The following is a 23,518-nucleotide window of genomic DNA, read 5'->3' as shown; positions in this document are numbered from 1 at the left end:
ATACCTCTTCTTTAGAAGTTGAATGATCCAACATATTCCTTAAGTGTTGTGTACCAAAAAATACCATTTAAAGTTTTACTGCGGAGCACCATAATAAAAAGAAAAGTATAAAAGGGAAAACATATATAAAGTATAAAATATAGAAATGGAAAATACATATCCAAAATTGATCTCTATACATATGGCTGAGAGAATACACGATTAGTGATTTCCCACAAGGAGCTTAATTTGCCTGTTGGGTTTGAATCTTTTGTTTAGTTTAGCTGCTGTTGATAGCTGCAGTTACTGTGGGCTACTGTATTTGACCTTCAGTGCCACCATCTCAAAGCCCTTCACAGTGCTTTTTCGTCCTGCATGTGCCTAAGTGCTTGAACAATTTCTCCCTCTCTCTGGTGACATTATGTCTAGCTTTCTTCCCAGTTAACCCACAACATCATTTCTAACAAAACTGAACACACAACACACAGCTGCAGAAAAAAAAAAAATCAGTTGTCTTGTCACTAGTCCTATACCCTGCACTATTTAATGCTCATCATTAGCTGGAAATTACAAAGTATGTGAATTGTGATGAGAAGATTTTGCAGATCAGACTGAAGGAATTTAATAATGTTACCTATGAAATATTACCTCAGATAGCTAAACAACCTCTGTTTAAGTAATAGCACTGATCAAAAGGTGTAAAAATTTAAGAGCAGTCTATTTAGAATCTTGAGATAGGATTTTCTCTTGAACTTCCCTGGAATACTTCACTGTTCTGTGCTTCAGTGAAAAGATTTTTCCAGTCTCCCACAACACCTGGAATGTAAAGAAGAGTAGAATAATACACTCGACTGTAAAGACCAAAGAGTATGATTTAAAACCAAAAACTACCTTGTCTCTCATTATCATATTTCAAGGTAATCCTTTTTTACTTTTTTTTTCTTCTGCAAGAGAAGAATCTCTGACCCAGAATATACTCTTATTTTATTTTATGTTTGCTGTCAATACAATGTGAACATAAAGCAAAGACAAGAAGTTACTGGTCTGCCTTACTAGCTGTGGTGTGTACTATGTCTTGTACAGCTGCAGACAACTGTAAAAGATGACCAGCAGTTGAGAAACCAACCCAGAAAGTTCAAAGATGTGGCTTTTAACTGCAGGAGCTTTCTACACTGCAACCAGACAATGCCCTAAACTGTGGTCTACCTTTAATATAGATTTTGGATAGCCCACAGTCTTGAGGTTGTCCAATACTACAGCTCTAGCTTGATCCATGGCTAACAGACACAAATCAATCTGTGGAATGTCAGGATTTCTCATGCTGTCTGAGGTTCATAAACAATCACAAGGCTTAATTAGAAAACTCAAAAATAAAAATATGTGGAGGAATGTAGACTGAGTGCCAGGCTATCCCCAAAACTCACAGAAGTAAAAATGAAATTTTTCTGGTATTTAATTGGTGCTTACTGCATACCAAGACTGAAGGGTCTGTTACTTGTTGGGTGCTTCTGCTAATCATACAACCAAGGGCTTGACCAAATCGAACTGTAGTGGCCCCTGTGATGAAATCAAGCCACAGTATCCTGAAGCACAATCAGTATTTCTTAGACAACTCCCAGCCTTGAAAATTATACAGCAATATTAAACATCTAATGACCCAAATTCCAGTCTGCCCAAGATGCAGTGCTATCTAGAAAAATACAAACAAATTTACCTTTGCAGAAAAGAACTGAACCAACAGCACCAAGAGTCTCCTGAGCCTTACCCTTCATTGCCTGGAAAGTGGCCCTGTCTGCAATGGACTGGATCTGCTCTGCCACTGTGGAGAAGCCAAAGAATTCAGATATCTGCTTTATACTGACAGTCAGGTTCTGAAAGGAATACAGTGAAATGGAATCATGCAATATGATTCTTTGAAAAAAGGAGTCCCTTACTTGGGATGTGCATTGCCATAATTTATTATCAACATATAACTTCCTTCACAGTATGTTTTCTGCATTGTACTGGAGCTCAGCTTTTGCATAGCTAGACTCAGCTTGTTGCTGAAATCAACCTGATTTTGCTCTTTCAGAAATCTATGCCTTTTGCTGTTAATTTCAGCATGTCTCAAGGAACGGGTTCAGATGTGTTTTGCCTGTTAGTACACAGCATCTTCTTTCATATATTATGGTCTTCATATATTACAGTCATAGTATTCTCATCCTCAATGTATTTGTTTCAGGTGACTGCATGATCAAAGTAGGATCCCCAGCTGACTGTAAAGGAGAGGAAAAAAATACCAGCATAACCTTCTTTTCTTACTGGGTACTTAGTTTTCTCCAGCTGAAGAATTGTTCTCCTTTGCCTACTGGTTACACCAAAGCAAACACACAGAACAGCTGGTACCTTACATGGTACCATTCTGTGCAACACAGGCTTCTGGGTAAATGGTTTCCACAAAGAAATATGAATTTCACTATCTGTTTCCCTCCTGTTACTATATTGTCATTTAAACATTTCTTAAAAGCTGAAGCCAGACATCAATATAAATCTAAAATTTGGGTTGCTAACGAGGTGTCTGGCCTCTTGTGCAGAAACAGTAAAGACAACAAACTGTAATTTCATTACCACTTCAGATCTGTAGCATTTCCTCCATCAGTAAGCAGAAGAATTTTGACCCAATGCCATTGTCAAGCTGCCATGCAATTCCCTTGCCTGGAAGAGCAAAATACCCAGAAGCATCTTTTGGACATTCTCCCCATTCAGGCATTCAGCTGCCTCCATTATCATGACGTATGGCCACCAGTGAGCTAATTATGGCACAGATGTTTTCCCACTGGCCCCATTTAGTTGTTTGGGTTTTTTTCTGTTGCTTCTTCAGCTATGTTCAGTAACTATCACACATACCTTTCCCATTCATGAACTCTAAGAAGAACTTATCCCAGGAGCTGTAACTGGGGACACTTGGCATATTGTTATGGAAATGGAAAAATGAAACAGCTGTATCCCTAGGATTTCAAAACAGCACCAGTATCTGGAGTGGGAGAAAGAGGTCAACTTATTTCCCTAGCAAACAAAAAGAGCATAATTAAACATACTTAACCAATATCATACTGAGGGGTGTAAAATATTTTAATATTTAAGGCATGGAGAACAAATTAACAATGTGACCATAATAAAGACCCTGTTACTACTTCTAAGATCTGCTTATGTCACAAAGTACTTGTAGAAAGAAGCCACTGGAAAACCTGCAATACTGGCATTGACTACTATCCCACAACTACCTAGGGGGGTGGGAAATTTTAAGGAACCATTTGTGAGTAACCCTGCTAGGAAAAGCTCTGTTCAATTCTCCTTCAGAAAACAGCAGCTGCTATAATCATCTCCCATTTTTTAAAGCACAGCAATAATGTTCCTGACATCATAAGAGACTGTAATCCTTAGAGAAGCATAAACACTTCTGAAAATGTTATACACTTTTTTTTTTTTATTGTGATACGTTATATTTTTTTTTCTGTCTCATACAGGAAAAAGTACCAATGAAAGATGGAAAAAACTTCCCATCTTTTAACCAATTATTTCCTTCATCTCTGGTACATCTCCTAAGACCTATGTATGCACTATGGTTCAGTGACCCCATCCCAGAAATATTAAAGTTTTAATGACTCTTTGCAAGGAGACAGCAATGTCCCAGAAATACTGCTGCCACACCCATTCCCACCATGGTCATGCACAGAAAACCGCAGCATTAAAAATTAAAACGTTGACAGTGCAGCCCTTTCTGAGCATTGCAATAGCCTCTACATCTGTTTTTGTTTATGTCATTTGCAGCACCCCTAAGGCTACTGTAAATTTTAGTAGATGCTAAGCAAGCCCAGGCATCATGAGACTCCCACTGGCTCAAAGTTGCTTTCCCTCAGTGCCACCTGCTTGAGTGTGATGAAAGGATGTAGCCCAAAATTACTCATGCTGGTACTGTCAGAGAGATGAGGATGGTTTTGGAAAAAGGAAAAAAGCCCACCTTGGCTTTGTTCTGGAAAATAGACTTCGGGAGGCAATCATCACTCAAGATGTGTTGCCAAAATCCCTGGAGATGGAATCTGCTTCATCCTCCTTAGAAATAAACAGAACCATAAGTGAGAACAGGTTTATTACAAGGGTGTAGCAATGATCTGTGAGAGGGGCTGTGTGAAACAGGCCCTAATAAAAAGGCATTAGTCATCCAAGATTATCTTTTCTCCTCTCTCAGGAGAAATATCTTGCTGCATGACTTCATTTTAATAACTTGTGCGCGGGGGTGCAGGAGAGAGAAAACAACACACTTTGTTCTTTTCACTAACCTGATATTTATCTGGATCTCCACATTCAATAAATGGTAGTTCTGTGCTTACAGGTTTACTCTGGTTAGTTGTAAATATCAAATCTCTTAAACTCTGGATAAGCCAGTTCACACCTGCATGAAGAAACCCAGAGAACAAAATAAAGCATATCAGAGGTTTATATCAGATCCTAGAGCCTTCTTATCACATGGCTTCATTCAGAACACTAGGCAGTCATCGAATGACAAATAACACTTAAGGTGTTAAAGGATCATAAACGAAGTACTTTTTTCTCTTAATGAGATCCTCAAAGCTTCTTAACTCTGGGACTTTTTTGGTTCACCTATAACTGGTATGTGGAAAGCACTGGGGGCAGAACTGACTCAACAATGCACTTAACATCTTTTTAATATATTTATTCATAAAACAGTCAGTGACAGACAATAATGGGAGCTTTCTTGTCTTTTGCAGAGAAACACCTGGGGAATATCTGGATAGAAGGAAGGAATGAAAACAGAGCTTTGCTCATCCTGCTGAGGAAGCATCTTGCAGTAAAGCCTCCCCATATCACATCCTATTCCAGCATGAGCCCGCAGCCAGCTCCTGAAGCTGTGCCTCTGGGCCTGCCTCCCCAAGGCTTCCAGGAATCACATTTGCTCCATTGATGCTTTGCTGATCTACAGCAGGACAGAGAGAGGGAACACCATGTTCACCTTGGCCCATGGCACCCTCCCCACATCCTTGTGTGAAAGCGCTTGGACGGCTTCCCACCAGGTCCATGGAGATGGAGCTGTGGGGCTGCCACCACATCCTGCATGCTGCAAGTCCCCTGTGAATACAGCTGCCAGAGGCACTAACAAGGAACACACCACACAATCAGCTTTAGCCTCCTGCTTTCTGTGGAAAGTTATTCCCTGAGAGGAGTAACTTCCACCTTATGTTATAAAAAATGCCTCAGGATGCTTGGAGGGAAGCAGCTGATACATGTCAGTGTGTCATTTATACAATAACACATATACAATGTGTGCACATCATACAATGTCTCATAATACATATATTACAATTAGATTTCATCCAATACAATATTCATATGACACTGTATCATGTATATCATTTATATCACTCTTCCACTTATGTACAGACCAGAGCCAAAAGCACTGAGTCTCCAAATTTGTGTTCTCATCTGCCTGCTATTAACTGCATGTGCTCAAGTACAGAATACAAAGAAAAGCTAAAACTGATAAACCTAAAATTCCTAGTTTGTAAATACCCTACTGTCTTGATGATCTTTAAGGTCCCTTCCAACCCTAACCATTCTAAGAATCTGTGATGCTATTGGTTTCTCAGCTGTGTGGCCTGTCCTAGAGCTACACTGTCCTTCACCCCAACCTCATCAATACTTGACTGCATCACAGTTTTCCTCTCCACCACACACACCTCAGCTGGGTGAAATGTTTTATATTTAGAGACCTTATTGTAATTAAACCTTTGTAATAATTAACAGTAACAAAAATTAAGACAATATTAAAGCTCTGAGAGAACAATCCCTTGAAGGGCCTCAATGCAAGTCCTTCATCAGGCATGTTCATGACTATCTAAATCTGGCAAATGCCAAAGACATTGAGCCCTGCATGGAAAACACCTGAGAAGCTGGCAGAGGAAGCCAGACATCAGGCACCCTTGGCCCAAGAAAGAAAGAAGCCTGCAGAGAGACTTCTACTGCATGATGACACTATAGCTTAGTGGGTCCAAGCAAGGCACCAAGATGCAAGCAAGAGCCCAGCAATTTCTGCTTTCAGACTGGGGCTGATAAGGTTTATGGGATATGGGGTCCCATGGCAGGAGAACAGTAGATCCTTCAACATAAGCCCTTCAGATTTTGCCAAAGCTTTATTTATCTCATCAACAAAGGTGGTTTTATCCCCAGCCATGTTTACCACCTCGGGGATGTTAAACTGTTAGCCTAATGCAAGAAGTGCCTTTAAATAGACATGTTTAAGAGGTGGAGTAGAAATCCTTGGCATTACTTCTGCCCTCCCCTGAAACTAATACACTTCTTTCTCTCCTCCCATCCCACCTTTCTGGAAATGGAAGCTACCCACTTGTCATTTACAGAGCAGGAAATCCCACTGGAACCAAGTAATAAGTGCAAGCTCAGCCACAATGCAAATCCAAATTGGAAAATTTATCACCACGTAACAAAGAGAGGTAAAATACATTTCTTACATAACATTAATAAGGAAACAAATTATCTCACAAAGAAAACAAGTCCCCATTAAAAAAAGCCCAAGAAGTCATGTTTTGACAATAAAGCCAGTCCCACACTGTGAGCTAAGAAAAATATATAGGGAATAGAAAACAATTAAATCTAAACTAGAAAACAGAACACTACAGAGGAGAGGATGGTGCCAGACACTTTATGTTTCTGTGCTTATACCTTATGCTCTAAATACCCCCCACTACCTCTGCGGGAGCTAGCATGCACTAATGCCCTTTCCCATGTTAAAAAGACTACTACATGCATGGCACAGGTTTTTTCCAAAACAGAACTAGGACCCCTCTTTAATAGCCATGAGCCTTATTTATCTAACCGTGTTTTCCCCTAGCAGTAAAGCTGACTCCAGCCGGGGCTGAGGGGCTCTTCCCCCGGCTGGAGCAGCCGCAGGGCAGCGCTGAAGCCTCAACCTGGCGCAGCAAGGCCGGTCCCGGCCTCTTGACTGCGGTGGGCAGGCACGCTGCCCGCATCCCGGGGCGCGGATGACAGGAGGTCCCCCAGGCAGCAGGGAAAGGCGGTGGGGAGCGGGAAGGGCTGTCAGCATCCAGAGAACGAGGAGCAAGAGGCAAGGACTGCCATCCGCACCCCAACGCCATCACCCTGCTAAGCAACGGTACCGCCTGGGCCTGCCCAGATAGCAGCGGAACGGGGAACGGCGGGGGGGGGAGCCGCGGGCTGCTGAGGCGGCTTCCCTCTACCCGCGATCAGCCCGTAGGTGAGCGCCAAGGCAGCAGCGGTGAGCAGGAGGGCCAGTGCTGGGGCGCCCATTAGGGGTCGGGGCGACCAGAGCAGCGCAGACTGCGCATGCGCCCAATAGTTGCGCAAAGAGCGCGAGCAGTGCGTGTGCGCAGCCGGTACCGGCGGAAAGGAAGCCGTGGCCCGGCGGCAATGGCGAAGCGGGTGCTGAAGGGGCTGCTGGTGCTGGAGCTGGCGGGGGTGTTCGGCGCCTTCCTGCTCTACCGCGCCATGGACGGCAGCCAAGGTGCGGCCGGGGGGCACTCCCCGCCGGGGAAGGGGGAGGTTGCCGGGACCGTTCTGACCGGGGGAGGTTCTCTGTGCCCGGGGCACCTCACGCCGCTACGGCATCTTGGTTTGGGTTTTTTATACAGGTTTTTTTTAGATAAAATCTGCGCGTCGGGGTCCGTACTTGGGCTTCTGTTAGCGTAGGTGGGCAGGAGTCGCTTGTGCTGTTCCAGTTTTATAAAGCTAAAACCGCGGGAAGACTTCGGAAAGGCAGCAGGTGACCGGCAGGAAAGGAGCCGAATCTTGCGTTTTAGTAGCACCAGCACTGGCTTAAATACGGATTTAAGGAGGAGAGGCTGCCTGCAAATGAGACAGGAATCAATAAATCCCGTTTCAGACACCTGGTGTTCAGCCCTTTGAGGCTGTTTGGGTCTCCCTGGCTTCGTGGTTTGACATGTCCCAGGTAGGCAACAGACCCGGTTGGCATAAGGCAGCCAGCATCCTCTTCCAGGTGATTTGGCTTCAGTCTCTCAAGTCTCAGACTTCTGACTTACGTGTTTGGATAACAAAAATAAACCAGGCACCGGTTTAGTTACTGTAAGACTTGCTCTGCACAGCCACTGCTTAGCACTCGGGGCTCTGCAGGGTGCAGACCTCGTCTGTGCCCCGGGAGAAAAGGGCTGGCAAGCCTGCAGGGCAGTGCCACCCACAGAGCAGCATAAGCACACCGGTTTTAGCATTGGTGTGCTCTGACACCAAGTTCAAGCTGAACTTCACCTGGACTACATCAGTTTACATTTGTTAATGATGCCACCAGGCAGTTAAGTGAGCTTTCTCTTCATTAAAAAATATACAACCAAACATGGAGAAGAGACATAGCACTTGGTAACTTGGTGCTGAGTGTTCATGGTTTCTCATTTCTCCCCCTTTTCTGTTCTAGGTCCAAGCAGAGGCCTTTGGAGATTTTCTGTAGTTTTTGTAGTTCTGCAAGGTGCAGTGACCTAATTTAACAGGATGCTCAGCATGAGGTTTTTTGCACTTTGTGCTATTGCTGGAATTGATAAGAACCTTCTATGAGCTGCTGTAAATCAGCAAGACAACATAAAGCTATCATCATGTTATTTTCTATTGGGTTGCCAGAGCAGCCCACAGAAGGATTCAGTAAACACCAAAGCCTGTGCAAGGAAACAAAGTGGTTGTCCCAGTTTTCATCTGTGTGAGAGTCAATGAGAGGCATGCAGGTTCCTGAAAATCTGTAGATTGTATTTGGTTGTCAAAATTTTGAGGAAGTTCAGAAAACAGTGATGATAGGGCTGAATACAGTCTGTGATACAATTTTTATAAAACAAATAAAAAAAATCTGGATCACATTATTAAGAGTGGCTGTAACCAAGGAGCTCAGATAAATTTAGGTAAAATTAATCTAGTTAGAAAAATAGCGCATTTAATTATTAATCTTAAAATAAATTAGGTATAGTAACTGTGATCTATCTTTCTTGTCAGATTTCAGATACACGATGCAGAAAAGGTTTCCATCAGTTCTGGAAGGTAGGTCTGTAGCTGTTGGCTTCAGAAAGATGGCTGAAGCTTCTGTTGCATCTTATGTATAAAACTGATTTTATTATTGCTTAAAACTTATCCCAGGAGACACTGCAGAAGTATTTATTGTTATGCATAGGTACGGCAGGAGTGTCAGACTGTTGGGTAGTGTCCTCTGAACTGGAGGAATATAGATCCAACAAAACTAGCCACAAAGTGGCTCACCTTCAGATATGCCCAACTCTCAGCTGACATGGGTTTTCCTATCTTTCAGTGTATTACAAATCCAATGAGTGGGCTGGAATTCATGGCAAAAGGGAAAATGACCAAATGACATGGTTAAGCAGCAAGAACTGAAGTAAGAAAGATGCATGATTAATAAAAAAAATATTTTAGAATAATTATTGTAAAAATGTCCACATGAATATGTCCAGTTCATCTTTTTGATTTTTTGCCTTTGTACTTGTTTTTCAGGCTTCTGTGCCTGAACTGCTTCTTCCTTTTTATGATGCTTTTCACATCCTTGTTGTGAAGCCACTTGTCACGTTCTATTTCCCACTGGATCTGTTTGATATCTGCAACAGGAAAAGTTAGAAGTCAGGAGCTGATGGATAGCTGGTAGAAGACAAGGAGCTCTGATCATGATGTGGAATACAGATTAATCATTTAAAAGTTAAAACTTGGCTACTGTATTTATAAATGTTAATAAAGTGCAAACTGCCAACTTCTTTTTTGATAGCAGAGATATATTTGGGTTTTCTTTCATTTTACAGAACATACCCTACCATCTCAGCATTTAAAACTGCTTTTGCCATAAGTTTGTATCTTACTAACACTAGACACACTTCTGTTAGGAACACAGTGTGCGAGTGCTACTGTTAATATTTTTCAGCTGACCTCAGCAAGACTTGTAAAAGCTCTGCAAAGGACTGATTTTTCAATTGGTACAATCCTATTTAATTCATTAGAATTATTTCTGGGAAAGAAGTTTTGCTTCAATACTGAAAGGAATTACTCTTGTAGCTAGATAAATACAGCCATGCCTTATGCCTTCTCTTGACAAGAATCCAGGACAGTCTTTATCAGAGCAAAAGTCACAGAAATGCTTATTTACAGTGAAAGGGCCACACGATAGCCTCTTTCTCTTCTCTGAAGCCTTAATTCACTCCAGTAGTTACAGTTAACATTAGCACTGGGCATCTTTTATAACTGAAGAAAACTAAGTCATGTCTTACTGACACTGACCTACTGCCCCTACTCTGTGATTTCTGATCACATGTATTTCAGTTAGGTAAAAGAAGGTAAATCTTTTTAAGTGTAGAACTAAGAAAGAAAGCACTACAACTAGCTGCTATTTGTAGCATGTACTTACTTGCATTATCTCTGTTGGCCATAGCGTTCATTCCGATATTGTCAAACTTAGACCCAGCGTTTTCATCCAGCAAATAACCAAACTTTAAAGAGAAAAATTTTAACATTTTGTTACAAAGACACAGGTAAAATATTTGACCCTTTTTTGCTAAGCACTGATAAAACTCACCTCTTCTGCAGATGCCAGTATACTGGCATCTTTGAGTTTTCTCTTCTTTCCTCGGTTGGATCCTTCAAACAAAAAAAAAATTATTCTTACAAGACAGAATTTAAAGTTCACAAAGACACTAGAACAAAGTATTACCATTTTTATTTTACTTTTTTCATTTAGTGACACCATCTAAAATAGCTGTGCTAGAAACCTTTATTCTCCACCTACCCTAAAAAAAGGGAAAAAGGTTTCCAACCAAGAGCTAAATAGCACAAATATGTGCATCAGGTGCACCATCAGCACAACTTCATCTTTTCTTCAGAAGTTTCTCCTTTGATTCCCAGTCCTTCAGCAGCAGATTGTCACTCTGAATTAAGCCACACTGGCTGGAGGACAACTTCCTTTTCTGTTGTGATTTATTCAAATCTAAACCCACATCCAAAAGCGTAGATAATCTACAGCATTAACACCCCCCCCCCATGATTCAAAGTGTTTCAGACTCTGTATCTGTATTAAGCCTTCTCAAATGGAAATCATGGCAGTGTTTCCTTACCATCAAGTGATCCCACAAAATTTGTATCATTCTTTCTCTTGCCTTTTTTACCGACAGACTTAGATTGTGTGTCATTGTTCAGATCTGACAGAAAAAAAAGAAAGGTACATCAGTCCCTCATTATCACACCATATGAATGTATTTAAAGCATAGCAGAGATTAAAATCTCGTTTCGTGCATATTTGTCATAAATGGTCCAAGTCTTTACCTCAAAAAAGTTTAATGAATAGCACACACACACAAAAGAATGTAGGATTTCAACCCAGACAAAAACTGGCCAGTGGTATACTATCCTTTATGTAGTTTTTTTGGGTTTTTTTCCCAAAGCACCAAAAAGGAATAAAACATGACACTAAAATACGTAATTTGAAGGCTAAAAGCAGGTGTAAGCCTTGCCCATATGCTTAGTAGATTTGGTAAAATAATAATTTCATGGAAGATTCATGTGTTAACAGCTGTATCAATAGTTTACCATCTTCCTATGACCTTATTAGTTGAAATACTCCATTAATCTCTGCATTTCCAGCCACATAAAGCATATACAGTGTAAACTGTGGTTTTCATTTGAAAAGGAATTAAAACCATACAGCTGCATGAATCAGTTACTGTCACAGTGTTAATTAATAAAGATAAGGGTACACAGCTGTATTAGAAGAGCAAACTGTTACTTACAAAACAGTAACTTAAATAAAAGTTACCTCATCTAAAAAAATCAACAAGAACTACACCTCAAGAAATGAAATTACCAAGTACCAAGGTATTTTTTTCTCTTTGAGATATTTTACTATTTCTGCCTGCTCTATCCAGTTATTTGTGTATAAAGCTACTTTGGTTACTGCCCATGTTTTCAGAATGAAGGAAGCATGTCTTGTTCTCACGTTTTTATACCCAGATGCCTACAACTGCACCAAGAAACTATTCTCATAAAACTTCATTGTCCAGAGAAGGATTTCACTTAAAGTCAAACTTCCCACCTAGGTAACCAAATCTGAATTTATACAGATACGTAGCATATTTTAATGGTTTTGCTTCTAATTTATAGATAATAAATGCTACTTTACCTTGGCTGTTATCATCATCAGACACATCCATAAATACACCTCCCTCCTCATCCATATCCTCCTCAAAGTCTTCCTCCATACTTCCTAAGGAGACTTCTTCATCATCCAGGTCACTGAATTCATCTTCATCATCAGAATCCTCCCAGTCAGCACGGGATTTCTCACTTTTTTGGCCCTTCTTACCACCTTTGGTTTTCTTTTTTATATTACTAAAAAAAATATGCAACAAGCTCAGCACTTCATCTGGCAAAATATTGTTTGCCTCAAGGTAACACTTATCTTCCAGCAAACACTATGTTAGAAAAGTTTAACATTATTGCAAAATATTGTAAATTTAGATTGAGGCCCAAGAAACATGATGCACTCAGCCTGTTTTCAACAGCATATGAACTGTAGTATAAAAGTCAACCACTTTAAGTAGTTCTGGAGAGAATCATACTCTAAAATTAAAAGAAATCACCTTCAGAATTTCATCTATGAGCTTTTGCTCCTTTTCTGTAAAGTCTTTTCTGTAAAACACACAAACTGCTGGTATTCCTAGCAACTCTACTAAATAAGAAGACTTTAGATTTTTCCTTCTTAAGAAAGGAAACACAGAGAACCACATACTAGATGGTTACATGGGGGTTTTGTCTTGTCTTTGCTACTCTTTATTTACACCAGTCTGGATCACAAAAAAAGTTCAGGGTTCACTGTAAGTTTAAGTTTTAATTCTCCTTTCACAACAAAAAAAGGCTTTTGTTCTGATTTGGAAGTTGTATTGCAGGTAACTTTAAGTAAAAAAAGAGGCTACATAATTATTCACAGTTGGACTTGATGATCTTAAAGGTATTTTTCAACCAAACTGATTCTATGATTCATAAAACTGCTGACTTCTGAGAACTGAGCTCTGTGGGTTCCACAGAGCTTATATACTGCAGTAAATCCAGTTACAACCTGTTCTTGCAGCATCAGTACCACCATATCTCATTCTATTACTTTTGTATTTGCTAATTCTCAAACAGAAATCTGAGACAATGAAAAACAAGTAAGATTTCACCTTGCTTACTGGGTCACTGCACTGTATAAATAAAATACCCAAGGCCTCACATGTCAAGCCAGCAGACTGCAAGCACCACAGGATCCTGATGCTTCATGAGGGGATATGCAGCAAAGCAGCATTACCCAGCATTCAACTGCTACTGCCTTTTTTGCAAGGTGAGATCCTATGTCTTTCCAAAAAAGGTCTATCCGTTTTTGCAGAGTTAAATTCTATATAGGCATTATACAAGAGGTGAGAGAACTAATTTAAAGTCTTACCCAGCAAAATCAAGGTCATCCTGGCCTACATCAATGGCAGCATTATCAGCAGCTTCAAATGTATCTAGGGGGACAAAATGTCTATTACTACAAAACACTGTCAAACAAATATGACATCACTGCAGAATTTGTTATTTTTAGGTATTATATTCCTTAACAGTTTATATGATCTGCATTGGTAACCCCCCTAGTACCAAGGGGTCCATACTCCTATGGAAAATACTCCACAAAACAGTTACCTAAAGTTAACTGGGCTTTTTCTGAAAAAAAGTTTTTCTTTTGAAAAATAATGGAAGTTTTATTTTAACCAGGATGTAATTTCTGGCCAGAACTAGATCATGTGGTAAGCAGACAGACACAAATAGACACACAATTGCTGAGGGGTTCAAACTCATCTGGCAGATAGGATAACACAAGTTTCAAACACTTGGTCCAAGTCAGATAGGACAAAGACTCAATTAAGACACCCTAAGCAAGTGTCTTGCCATCTCAGTATGTTGATTTTCAGATTGGGAGTATTGACTATAGGTTTTTTTACAGCAAGGCAAGCAGACTAGAGGGTGAAAACTCATCAGATTCACTTAGGAACAAATTGCTACATAAAATAGCAGATAAGAACAAAATCTGAAAAACTAAACTGTTCTGTCTCAAAGAGTAAAAGGTAACATTACAGGGTCCTTAATTTTAGCTTCTGAATTTATGGAGCAAATTCTCAGATACAGGTAACTTATTAAAGCTACTAACAATGAAACAACAAACACTATTAGTAAGACTCTTGTTATAATTAGAACCATAATAATTTTGTCACTCACTAAGAATCCTGCTATGGGTGTTCAGAAATCTCTGAAAACATTGTACAAAAAATATGGTGAGGTAACTGGATTATTTAATACATATATTACTGTAAAGTTAAAATCTGAAATAATAAAATAATGGACATTTTCTGGTCTGCTAACAAATTTAGACACTGGAACAAATCATATAGTGATTCCAAAGCAAAAAAAGTACATGGTGCAGGAAGAGATTAGACTATTTGAGAAGTTTGTCAAGGACCTAACCAAACAAAACCCTTATGAAAGGTGTTAGGAATAATGACAGAAACTGTAAGGAAGACTGAAAAAGGCTAAGCAGTAAAGAAAGAACAGAAGCAAGTGCTACATCCTGTTAGAAAAAGTTAACTCTCAGACTACATAAGGAAAAGAACAAAAAGGGAAGAACTGCTACTAATGAGCTTATGTTCAAAATCAGACAATTTCCAGTGACTGGAGCAAGCCAAACACTGCTGCAGCAGTGAGAGCAAGACCTCTTTGTGAGACTGCCACCCAGCTGGCAGGGACAGTGAGACTGCAGGTTGTAATAGCATAGAATGGGAACTGGAAAGTCAGTTTTCTGCTACTTCCATATTCTTGTCTCTTACACAATATAAACTGTAAAAAGGAGAAATTAATAATTTGCACACGTAGGAAATACTGGGATGGTTACTACAAGGGAAAACACAACTTACCCAGTGCTCTTTCAAATTCATCATCATCCACATCTTCCACACTTTCTTCATCATCCTGATGCCTTTGTTTCTCTCTTTTCTTATCAAACTTTGAATAAAATCTGAAACAAATGTATTGCTCTCAGACACCAAATCACAGGTTATATCTGTATCACAAATTTTTTTAATAGAAAAAAACAACCTGTATGTTGCCAGTTGATAATTGTAAGTAATGGTTTCAAACTTATCTCAAATTAGAGATTTTCTTTGTTTTTCAAAGAGTAAGCCTCTACTGTAAGATTCAAAACAAAGACATTCAACAGTGCCAAAATTATTTTGAACACAGTGAATTTATAAAAGGGCACAAGAAAGATGTGAAAATCTGCCTTACATTGATAAGGAAGATAGGATCAAGTTTTAACTTGAATCTAACTGGGGAAAAAATAGATAGAAGAGTTCTATATTAACAGATTAAATGCTCTTGAATTTTCCCTTGTAGCCCTCCTTTTGTTTTGTGTGCTTAGTTTTACCTACTGTCAACCACTTAAAGCCACTTTCTCTCCTTCACTGCTTAACAAAGAACCAACAAATGCAGAAGGCAAATTTGATCATATACAAGAGAAAAAAGTACAGCATGTGATATGGAAGACTTCAAACGTGTAAGTTCAGTTTCAGACATCTTCAGTGTAATAATACTGTTAACTTTTCAGACAGGAGCATGGCTTTAGGATGCTTTTCTTTAATCTAGAAATAAATACCACTAGTTTATTTATTAATCAATATTATATTCCTCAATATTATAATTAAAATTAGTAAGTTCCTGATTTAACCTGATACCCAAAATATTTCAAAGCTCTTAGAGCAACCAATGTATTAAAATCAAAACAAAACAAAGTGAATTAAACATAAAAAATGCAGTTAATTCAAACACAGATTTCCTAAGGAGACACTCACAGGTAAGTAGCATTTTGACCTAATAAGAATAAATCTTTGCCAAATGAGTATCACTTCAATTTTAGTATTACAGTTGTATTTTTAGATCATGATCTGAAAGGAAAGGCAACTAAATGGAAAGAGCTATGAATAATTTAAAAAGAAATACACAGAAAACTAGCTCCTCTGACTTTTTTGCATTGTTCCATTCCAACAGGCTTTGATGCCACTTCAAAAAAGTAAAGTATATTACAGGTTTTTGTAACATACTAATGCATAAGAATTATAACCCATAAAACATTAATTACCCACATTTTAAGGCTTCTTTACTACAATGTCAACTTGACTGTATGAATTGCCTTTGTTCACAAGTGATATTCTTTCCTTCACACATTTGACAGGTGTTGAAATTACATTCTAAGGAAAGTGCTATCATCACAAGTCACTCAAATTAATTAAATTCTGGAAATACTTGGAATACCAGAGAATATTTTTGAAATGGAATGCATTTTGATGGTGTTGTGTTAAAAAAACACACCTAAAATGAATATGCACAAATATTTCATTACCTGTGAAAAAACACTTCATCCACTGGAATTTTGCTTTCATCTTTGACACGGAATTCTTTACTGTTAACTGCAAAAACAAAAGAACCCAGGCAGTGTATTTTACTTTTAGGTGGATGCAGGAAAAAAGTGGGTATAGGAAAAAAACAGAGGGTATAAAAACAGAGAGTATAGGAAACCTATGCTACAGTAGAAATTAATTCACAATAAGGGTGGGAAAAACAAAGAAAAAATGCTTTTAAAAAGTTAATTGGTGTTTAGCTGAGTACTACAGTAGAAAACCAAGTTTTTTCCTGCTCAAGAGGTTAACAGTTGAGGGAACTGATTTTGTGTCATTTGTTCTTAAAAATGACTCTCTGGATAGAGAGATCAGCTGTGGAAATCCCATACACCCTTAGGAGAAGATTATAACTGATCCTGAACATCAGGCACCACCACTACCCTCCTGATGGAAAGGACTTTCTTTAATGGCTAACAGGAAAAGCACAGGCAGTGCAGATGACAGATGTCTAGAACAACCAGCCATGGAATTTTTAGCCATCATAATCTTAAATGAAAAGGACCTGGCTTACCTGCAAGATTCTGCTTATCTTTCATAAACTGCTTCTTCTTTGGCTGCATTACCACACTGCTGGTGTTTTCTGTAGAAAAACATAATTCGGAAACAAATTATTTTATTACTATTGACACAAAACTGTAAGGAGTGGTTTAAACACCAGATGGTTTTGTTGCCCTCCATAAGGACCTATCTGATCAACATATATCAAATACCTGAAGGGAGAAAACAGAGCCAGGAACTTTCCAGTGGTACCCATGTGTTCTCAGGCACAAACTGAAACACAGGAGGCTCTGTCTCAACATGCGGAAACTGTGTGGTAACCTCACTGTGAGGGTAGCCACGCACTGGCAAAGGTTGCCCAGGGAGGCTGTGGAGTCTCAGTTCTTGGAGATGTTCAAAAGCCACCTGGGCAGCCTCCTTTAGGTGGCCTTGCTAGAGCAGATGACCTCCAGAGGTCCCTTCCAACCTCAGCAATTCTGTAGTCTTTACATTACCCCATCACTTTGTTTGCTCCTCATCAGTTAGCAATTTTTGCACTGTGAATGTAAAAGGCAGTAGTAGTGTGTGGTTGTCATCCAGTTCTGAGTTGCAGACACCTACCCCTTGCAGCCCTGACAACTGATCCCACTCCTCTGCTGCACCCCATCTATCCCAAATACTTGACAGACACAAAGGCTTACTCAGCAATCTGAGGGAAAAGTTTGGTCACCTGCAGTAGTCAAGGTGGCATGGCATTATGTACAGAGAAGTTCCTACCTTTGCCTTTGTGGTGTTTGGGATTTCTGTACACAAAACGATCCAAGAATCTTATTAATGTGAAATCCTGCAAAGGGTCACCAGAGTACTGAATGTGATTTCCCTGAAAGAAGAAAAAGGCAAAAAAATCATTAAGGGTCTTAATTTTTTAAAAGACATCAACTAAACACAGAGGACTCAAACAGTCCAAGAACAACATTAAAACACACTTTAAAAAGACATAGACTTACTCCATCATATAAGCCTGACCAATTAATACACTCCTGTACAGGTTCTTAATTTTGGAATGTCAAAATTTTCTTGATTAAAAAATACCTCCTTCACTTTTTTCAGAGATAAAGTGCCTTGCTAGTAGCTCTACTGTGCTAGTAGAATTTAATTCTCAGCACTGTTTGGATACCACCCATCCAAATGAAAAGAAGTATTTTTAAAATATATATGTATTTGTGTGGGTGTGGGCACTGTTGGCATGATACAACATTTATAAAATTATTTGTTCCAACAGCAGTTAATTACTTCTGTGAGCAGTATCCTTTACAGAAAACACTTTTATTCCATTAGAAGTTTTGCATTTGAGTGTGTTATGATGCTGCAGAGCTGCTAGTTACCTGCAGTGTGCAAGGAGGCTTTATCGTTAATTTTTTCAAATGGCACAAGACAGCTAACATAAAAATCAACTTCAAAGCTACAGGCTAGTAAAAGCACTTACTTCTAGAATTGTTTTTGCAAAGAGAGCCACAGATGGATGAAAATGTTCAGAAAGCTGAAAAACATGAATCATTTATGAATTTCTACTTTAAAAATAAATGCAATCATTACTCACCAGACTTCTGACAACACCACTGTATCATAAGATCTCTCTGTAACTCACCACATAACATCCAGATACAACAGCAGTGCAAGGCAGTGTGCTCTGCCCTTGGACAGCTGAAGAACTTCAAGTTCTAGGTTTCTGTATGTACTCACTAAATGCATTCTCACAATTTAACACTAAAAAAGCTTTAGTGCTAGTGATACAAAGCTAGGATGTAAAAGTCAAAAAAGATTATTATTGTCCAAATCTCCACTTAAAAATTCCTATTCCCTTACTCAGACATATCACCACATATGTATGTAACATATAGAAGCTTAAAGATGAACAAATACGTCAGCTTTAAACTTCCTCGCTATGCTAGTCAGGTACCTTCTCCGAGAATAACCATTTTCTTCTCTCAAAACAGGCCACACTAAGAAACACAGTAATCAACAGCATAAGAACACTTTACCTTCTTCAGTTCCCAAAGGCTTGTACTTTCAGCACCACAGTATAAAGGATTTCGGTGCATAGGATCATAGGAAGCTCCAGTTTTCCTGCCTGAGGGGTGAAGGAGATGAGAACAACCTGAATTTCCTCAGGCAGCTTAATGAGATTATTCTTTTCATTTCATCATGACAGAAATGCTGCCCATCACTCTTAGCTGGACAGGCCTCAGTAGCAAGTAAGAGTTCTGTTCAGCTGCACTTCCCCAGCATATGATTAGGTTCACAGGTGATGCATTTCTTAGATGCACCCAAGGAAGCTCCTGAAAAACCCTGCTCAGTTCCAAAAGGTCCTCAGGAGAGAGTAAAACAAGAAATAGGTTCAGAGCTAGACAAATTGTTCTAGCAAGATTCACCAGCAAATGGGCAGTTACACATCCTAACCCTGGCCATATTGCTCTGAAGGTGTTGGAACACAGAAGCAAAAAATCCAGAGCCTGTTTATTGCCTAGAGGTAAATGCAATAAATTGCAGACAGGGAACTACACTAGTAGATTGAGTCGGTCTCTTCACCACTGCTGAGCTAACAGATAAATAAAAAATATGCTGAATGATTGCTTCAGGTCAAATTTCAATTTGAAAAACTAAAATAATGTTTTAATCACTTCATGTTGGAATGTCTTGATCAACACATCACTGTTACAGAATGTTAGTAGTTAAATGAATTATGTTTTCCTGCTAACTTCTTACCTCCTATATTCAGATGGTGCACCCACGAGGCTGTTGAGTTTGAATTGTGTGTTTTAGCAGAATTTTCCATTGTGCTTCTCTCTTCACCTTCTGCTTCTTTGTCTGCATCCACAAATTTTTCCTCAACCTCTTCGGCCTCTTCTTGATCCTTAAAGCACTCTTCATCATCTGATTCCTGAACAAAAAATGTTTTTCCTTTCCAGTTTTATTCTCATTTATTTAAAAAAGCATAAATAGTTCTTAAGAAGCTTCTTACAAAACCATAAACACACGACAGCCAATTTTTAAGCAATACAGATTTCTGGCCTTGATACATGACTTAAAACTAAACTTAGCAGCTTATATCACACAAGTGTAATGGTCCTCCCCAAGCCTGAAGAGGGAAAAAAAAGTAAAAATCCAGTCCTGCCCAGCTATACTTCAGAGACTGCAAACACAAGGAACAAGCAGGGTGTGCTTTCATAAAGCTTTTGAGTGAGGAATATCTACCTACTTACTTACACAGTAAGCAAAATAATCCTCTCTCCATCACTGAAGTCAATAGGACTAGAATGCTTAAAACACCTTTATCTATGCAGATTTTTAATGGAGTTAAAATTGCTCAAGTGTCTTCTCCCATACACAACATATTACCAAACTCTCTCTCAGATTACTATTATACACATTAGGGAAAGGCTCTTATGAAAATACCACTTATTGACAAAACAATGAGACAAAGAAATCATTTTATACCGCATGATCCTGTAACAGGACCCTTAATTCTGGTTTTACTTTCAGAAGCTCAGACAGAAGATACAAGCTTCCACAAATGAAGGGTGGCATTTGTCCACAAGTGACTTGAAGTAACCTCTTCACAAAGGCCTTCACACGCCGTAACACCACATCTGCCTTCAGAGATTTATAGACAAGATTAAGAAACATGGATGGCTTTGAGCAGGTTGCTAAAGCAGGATCTAGAAGCTTCCTGTAGAACACATAAGAGAAAATATTGATGATGAATTTAGAAGAATAGTTGCTATTAACAACAATCATCTACATTTTTCAGTGCCATCAGAAAGACCAGTGACAGATTGGTCAAAATCATTATGATCGATCCTGAACTGCCAGGAGTTGTGTAGTGTTCCTAGATATATAAAAGCCACTTTAAGATTAAAAAAACCTCTGTATCAGTAAACAGAAATGCACAAACAGAAAGGCCCGTAAACATATTGCATATTCAGTGGGAACTTGAGTTTCCATTTTAGAAAAACAGAAACTACCCTTTGGTAAACAGAACAGAAGCCTGTAAGGATCCTATAAAGAATCTAAACAATCAGCTGGGGAAAAAAAAAAAGAAAAAAAAAAAAAAGAAAAAAAAATGCTTTTATAACACAAGGCTTTCCAACTACAAAAATTAAATTACCTAATATATGGTTAACATAATATTCCCCCCATTCCATAATAAAAAAAGGAAACAAGATTTTAGGCTATTACGTGACTAAACTACAGTACTTGTAAAAGTGAGTACAGAAGAACTCATCAGTTAGTTTCAAATAACATCTGGTATTAAAACATGTGACCAGAAAGTGTAAAGGATGAAATGCATATGTTGTGTTCTCAGGGCCCATCACTACTGTTTGTTTTACCCCCATGTTAAAATCAAAGAAATCACATCCATTATGTTCCAGCTCATGCAAAACATCAGAAACTTTTAGCCAATGAAATACAAAAAGCAAAATAAGCATTTCTACAACTTAAGAATGACTACTCCACAAAAATGAGACAAAATCTGTCACTTACCTGTACAGAGCTGCGTAGTACCTATCCGACACGGTCTGCTGAGAGTCCATAACTTGAAACAGGAGCATCAGGGCCTGGACACTGGTACCAAAGTTCACAAGATGCAGAACTTTAAACAACGTGTCCATTTGTTCTTTCACTTTCTCATCACCAGTCTCAGCATAAGGGTAAGCTCTGTTTACCCCACAGAGCAGAGCACTGAGCATTTTGGACTCAACGTCTTTTTTCTTAATGCAGTTCCGAAAAAAGGAAAAGTACAAAGTTATCAGCTTGTTAGCCAGTGCACTTTCTTCATGACTGAGGACAATTTGATTTAGAAAGCAAATAGCATAATACTGAGTCTTCACATTAATGTTTGACCTGTACAAAAGCCTCTCCACCTCACTGCACACTACTCCCTTCATATTTGGATGCTTGTGAAGTAAGGTTTCCAAAAGATACGAGGCTTTGGTGGCAATTTTGTTCTGGGGGTCTCCCAGTTTATTTACCAGCTGAACAAGCAGAACTTTCTCCTGCTCAGGCTTGGTACAGAGCAGCTCATGGGCAACAGCCAGAGCTCGAGATTTCACTGCTGGCAGGGGATCATGACTCAGTGCCTCTAACGACTGCACAAACTCTGCCACCTGCAGTTTCAGCAGATGCTCGAAGTACCACAGTATCAGCCGCCTGTCTCTTGAGTCCTTGTTGCCACTTGACAGCTTCTCTATAGTGTTAAAAGGCCGCTGTGAGAAGGACCATAATTTTCGATTGTCTGGTAAGAGATCTGAAATGAGCAGCTCTTTGAAAGTATCCAAAGCCATGAGGCTCTGATGCCTGCTGCCCTTTTTCTTTATGAGGTTTACCAAGTTCTCAACAAAATGGACACTGTGGACAGCACTGTCCTGAATGAGAAGGGTCATGGCTGCCATTCTGTCAGCCAAGGTACCCGAGGACACAACAGTTTTCATCCATGCAGAAGAGGCCCCCTTCTGATAATCTGTCTTATTCTTGTACAGGTCTGTCTCATGCTGGTACAGCTTTTGGGCCAAGGCTTTATACTTGGACAGAAGGGTCTCATTTTGTGGCTCTGGGGAGAATTCACTGGTGTATTCTAACTCATACCATTTGCCCCCTGGTTTGATCAGTATCACTTGCCTAGCATGAAATTCAAAATCTCCTTCCAGCTTCTCTTTCTTTGCAGAAAGGTGTTGGTCCTGATCACCACCAGCCTCCTTCTTCTTGTTGTCTTTTACACCGCTTGCTTTTTCCTTCACTTTTTTTTCTTTTTTCCCTTCTAACACAGGAGCTTCTTTCTTGATTTTCTCTTTTTTTGAGAGCTTCTCTTTCCCCTTGCTGCCGTCACCCTCCTCCTCATCGTCCTCCACCACTAGGCAACTTTTCGCGTACTTGCCGAGCCCCAGGGAGCTGACGAACGCCTCCAGCTCCCCTTCCTTCAGGTCGTCGATCGCGTCCTTCTTCCCGCCGTCCACCACCTCCTCCGCCTCGTCCACCGCACACAGCATCAGGTAGTCTTGCTGCGGGCAGCACCGCACGGCTGTCACATCCGGATCCAGACACCGGGTCCCCCCGCCACCACCACCCCCCACCCCTGACCACCACCCCCCTCCAGGGACAGACCCGCGGCGGGGGGCCCGGCAGCCACGTGCTCCCGCTCCCTCGTGCCCCCCACCCCTTTACCTTGGTGCCGCCGAGGCGCAGCACCTCCTCCAGTGTGAAGCCTTCGCCATCTCCTTCTTCTTCCTCCTCCTCCTCCTCTTCATCGTCCTTCTCGGCACCGACGCGCCATTCCTTCGGGTCCCTCGCACCCCACTCCCACAGCGCCGCCATCGCTGCGCGTAGCCACAGCCTCCCTCCCGCCTGCGCCGTGCGCGCTTCCGGCCCGGCCGGGGCGCAGGTCCTGCACGGGGGCGCGAGGAGAGGCGGGCGGGATACACCGGAGGCCCGGAGAGGGTGTGGGGGTGCGA

The 23,518-nt window shown here is 40.1% G+C and overlaps 3 protein-coding genes across 3 annotated transcripts; 1 reads left to right on the top strand and 2 right to left on the bottom strand.

Moving 5' to 3' along the window:
* Positions 1-700: 700 nt before the first annotated feature.
* SULT6B1 (sulfotransferase family 6B member 1) lies at positions 701-6,214 on the bottom strand. Its single transcript, XM_030446765.1, is given in 8 exon segments — positions 701-795; positions 1,694-1,864; positions 2,148-2,234; positions 2,866-2,992; positions 3,980-4,027; positions 4,029-4,071; positions 4,279-4,411; positions 6,079-6,214. Coding segments are annotated over 8 exon segments (834 nt in total). The 5' UTR covers positions 6,209-6,214.
* A 1,172-nt stretch (positions 6,215-7,386) lies between these two features.
* On the top strand, positions 7,387-9,795 carry CEBPZOS (CEBPZ opposite strand). Its single transcript, XM_030448253.1, has 4 exons — positions 7,387-7,534; positions 9,019-9,063; positions 9,329-9,412; positions 9,529-9,795. Exons 1-3 carry the CDS (start codon positions 7,441-7,443, stop codon positions 9,409-9,411), a joined length of 222 nt encoding a protein of 73 aa, XP_030304113.1. The 5' UTR covers positions 7,387-7,440; the 3' UTR covers position 9,412; positions 9,529-9,795.
* On the bottom strand, positions 9,420-23,403 carry CEBPZ (CCAAT enhancer binding protein zeta). The gene is made up of 16 exons (XM_030448252.1): positions 23,232-23,403; positions 21,555-23,068; positions 20,508-20,739; positions 19,776-19,950; positions 19,052-19,140; positions 18,496-18,549; positions 17,787-17,889; positions 17,044-17,112; positions 16,475-16,541; positions 14,994-15,094; positions 13,490-13,553; positions 12,191-12,399; positions 11,130-11,213; positions 10,595-10,656; positions 10,427-10,508; positions 9,420-9,629 (listed from the first exon to the last, which is right to left on the bottom strand). Exons 1-16 carry the CDS (start codon positions 23,379-23,381, stop codon positions 9,490-9,492), a joined length of 3,195 nt encoding a protein of 1,064 aa, XP_030304112.1. The 5' UTR covers positions 23,382-23,403; the 3' UTR covers positions 9,420-9,489.
* Between the last annotated feature and the right edge of the window lie 115 nt (positions 23,404-23,518).

Source organism: Calypte anna, chromosome 3 (genome assembly GCF_003957555.1).
Source record: "Calypte anna isolate BGI_N300 chromosome 3, bCalAnn1_v1.p, whole genome shotgun sequence".
NCBI classification, from domain to species: Eukaryota; Metazoa; Chordata; class Aves; order Apodiformes; family Trochilidae; genus Calypte; species Calypte anna.
This window is presented reverse-complemented; position numbering and strand designations above follow the sequence as displayed.